The sequence below is a fragment of the Magallana gigas genome, chromosome 4 (assembly GCF_963853765.1).
Source record: "Magallana gigas chromosome 4, xbMagGiga1.1, whole genome shotgun sequence".
Lineage (NCBI taxonomy): Eukaryota > Metazoa > Mollusca > Bivalvia > Ostreida > Ostreidae > Magallana > Magallana gigas.
In genome coordinates this window covers 38,747,395-38,749,407 of record NC_088856.1, presented here as the reverse complement: position 1 = coordinate 38,749,407, position 2,013 = coordinate 38,747,395, and the positions used below count along the sequence as shown (strand labels likewise).

The 2,013-nt window shown below is 32.9% G+C and overlaps 1 protein-coding gene across 1 annotated transcript; it reads left to right on the top strand.

Annotated features, from left to right (window-relative positions):
• The first annotated feature begins 279 nt into the window (after nucleotides 1-279).
• LOC117682919 (complement C1q tumor necrosis factor-related protein 2-like) lies at nucleotides 280-1,423 on the top strand. Its single transcript, XM_034451564.2, has 4 exons — nucleotides 280-300; nucleotides 421-557; nucleotides 703-717; nucleotides 1,032-1,423. The coding sequence occupies exons 1-4, from the start codon at nucleotides 293-295 to the stop codon at nucleotides 1,421-1,423; spliced, it is 552 nt and encodes a 183-aa protein (XP_034307455.2). The 5' UTR covers nucleotides 280-292.
• The last annotated feature ends 590 nt before the right edge of the window (nucleotides 1,424-2,013 follow it).

Here is a 2,013-nt window from a genome sequence, read left to right as displayed (position 1 = left end):
AGTTAAGCAATGTGAATTTCTTGTCGAACTGTTCTTTTCATACATGTAGTTACTGTTAGTACTAGTAATTTCTACTAAATGTTTGACAAATGAAAATGTGTTAGCCAATTTTATTTGAATGGTTGTAAGCAAAATTAATGCAAGTACAAGCAATTTTTTTTTTACAATATCAACAAATGATCGTTTAGCGTGAGGTGTGTGTAATTCAATAGTAAAAATGGTTTTAGCTTTTGTATAAATAACCTCCAAAACCTAGCGATGTAAATGAATTTTTCCCAGGAAAGATAACAATATGACAAGGTAATCTCTCTCTCTCTCTCTCTCTCTCTCTCTCTCTCTCTCTATCTCTCTCTCTCTCTCTCATATAAAATATATTACTACATGGGGGTTTTTAATTCTAATTGTAAACTTCATTTTCAGAATTTGCTATTTGCTGAGCAGCTTTGCTCTTCTTGTGGCTGGAACTACACACGAAACTCCACAACAAGTGGTAACTAGATACAACAATTACAAAGCAATATGCAATGGGATGGGATTTGAAAATATGCGCTGCAAAGGTTCGGAAAACATTAGATCTATAAGTTTTAATTTTAGTATTTAAATGATAACACGCATAGTAACTATTTATAATCAGGTTCCTCATGATCTGATTGATTGTGCAGAATCATCGCAGTAATTTTCACATGTTAGTGATTTTTTTAGATGGCATGCAGCAAGGTAAGTAATAAAAGTTATTCATTGCAAATAACCGTTTAAACCTTTGTATTGATTGCATAAGCACAAATTAGCTCATCCAATGACAAGTTAAAGCGGTAGAAAGCCACTTAGGAACGGATTTACCCAGCATGCATATTTGCGTCATAGAACTAAATTTTTAAAACTATATTAACATTATGTAAATTCTTAACGCTAGTGTTATGATTCCATTTGATATTTTAATTTTTAATCGCTTCTATGTCCTTTTGCTTGAAACTCCTTTCTATTTTCATTTTTTTTCTCACTTTAGCTATTTTATTTATTTTCCTAAATAGATACAATTGCTTTCCAATCTTCACTAACCAAGACTTTGGAAAACATGAAGAAACAAGAGACTGTGATCTTTGATAAGGTTTCGTTAAACGAAGGAAGCGCTTATGATTACACTTCCGGAATCTTTACAGCACCGATGGATGGAATCTATTCCTTTACGTGGTCAATAGTAACAAAAGCGGGAAAATATTTCGTGTCTGAAATTGTGCGGAATGGCCAAAAAGTTGCATATAATTATTCCGATGGAAGGGGTCACGATGGATGGCCTATGTCAACCTCACATGCTAACATCAAAATGAAGAAAGGCGATAAAGTGTGGATTAGAGCCCAAGCAACCTGGGGGCAGTATGCCCATGGTGGAGATTGGTGTTCATTTTCTGGAGTAAAATTGTAGACAGTATATTTATATGGATATCAAAATAAAGCATTTGAAGGTTTAAAAAGTTTTTTCCTATGCAAAGGAATTCATGACAGTTTTGAAATACAAAAATATAAAATATTATACATACACATTGTTCATTTTATGGTTTTAGAATTGTACTCAGGACAGTGGCTTTAGACGCTAACGATCGTCTATCTCCTTAATTAATTCCAAAGGGAACGAGCTTGAAACAACATGGAGACGTATAAAACATTGCATGTACAATAACTAATGCAATACATTACGAAAAATTGCATACAATGTATATTAAAACCTAGAGGCATACTAAAAATATTATATGCCGAATTCAATTAATGCTTTTAACGAAACAAATTGTGTTTCTTATCAGGCTACACAAATAATGAACTTTCTACAAATTTAATTCAAACGCACTTAAAAGCATTGAATATAATTTCGAATTTTTTCGGTCCTCACCTTGAATGCCCGTTTATTACATTTGTTCATAACGTTGTCTCAAGCTTCTTCATTTGACAAGAAGTTAACGCAAAAGCTTGATCGGAATGTTGGTTTTGGGCTATAAAGCATTTAGAAACAGGCGAAAG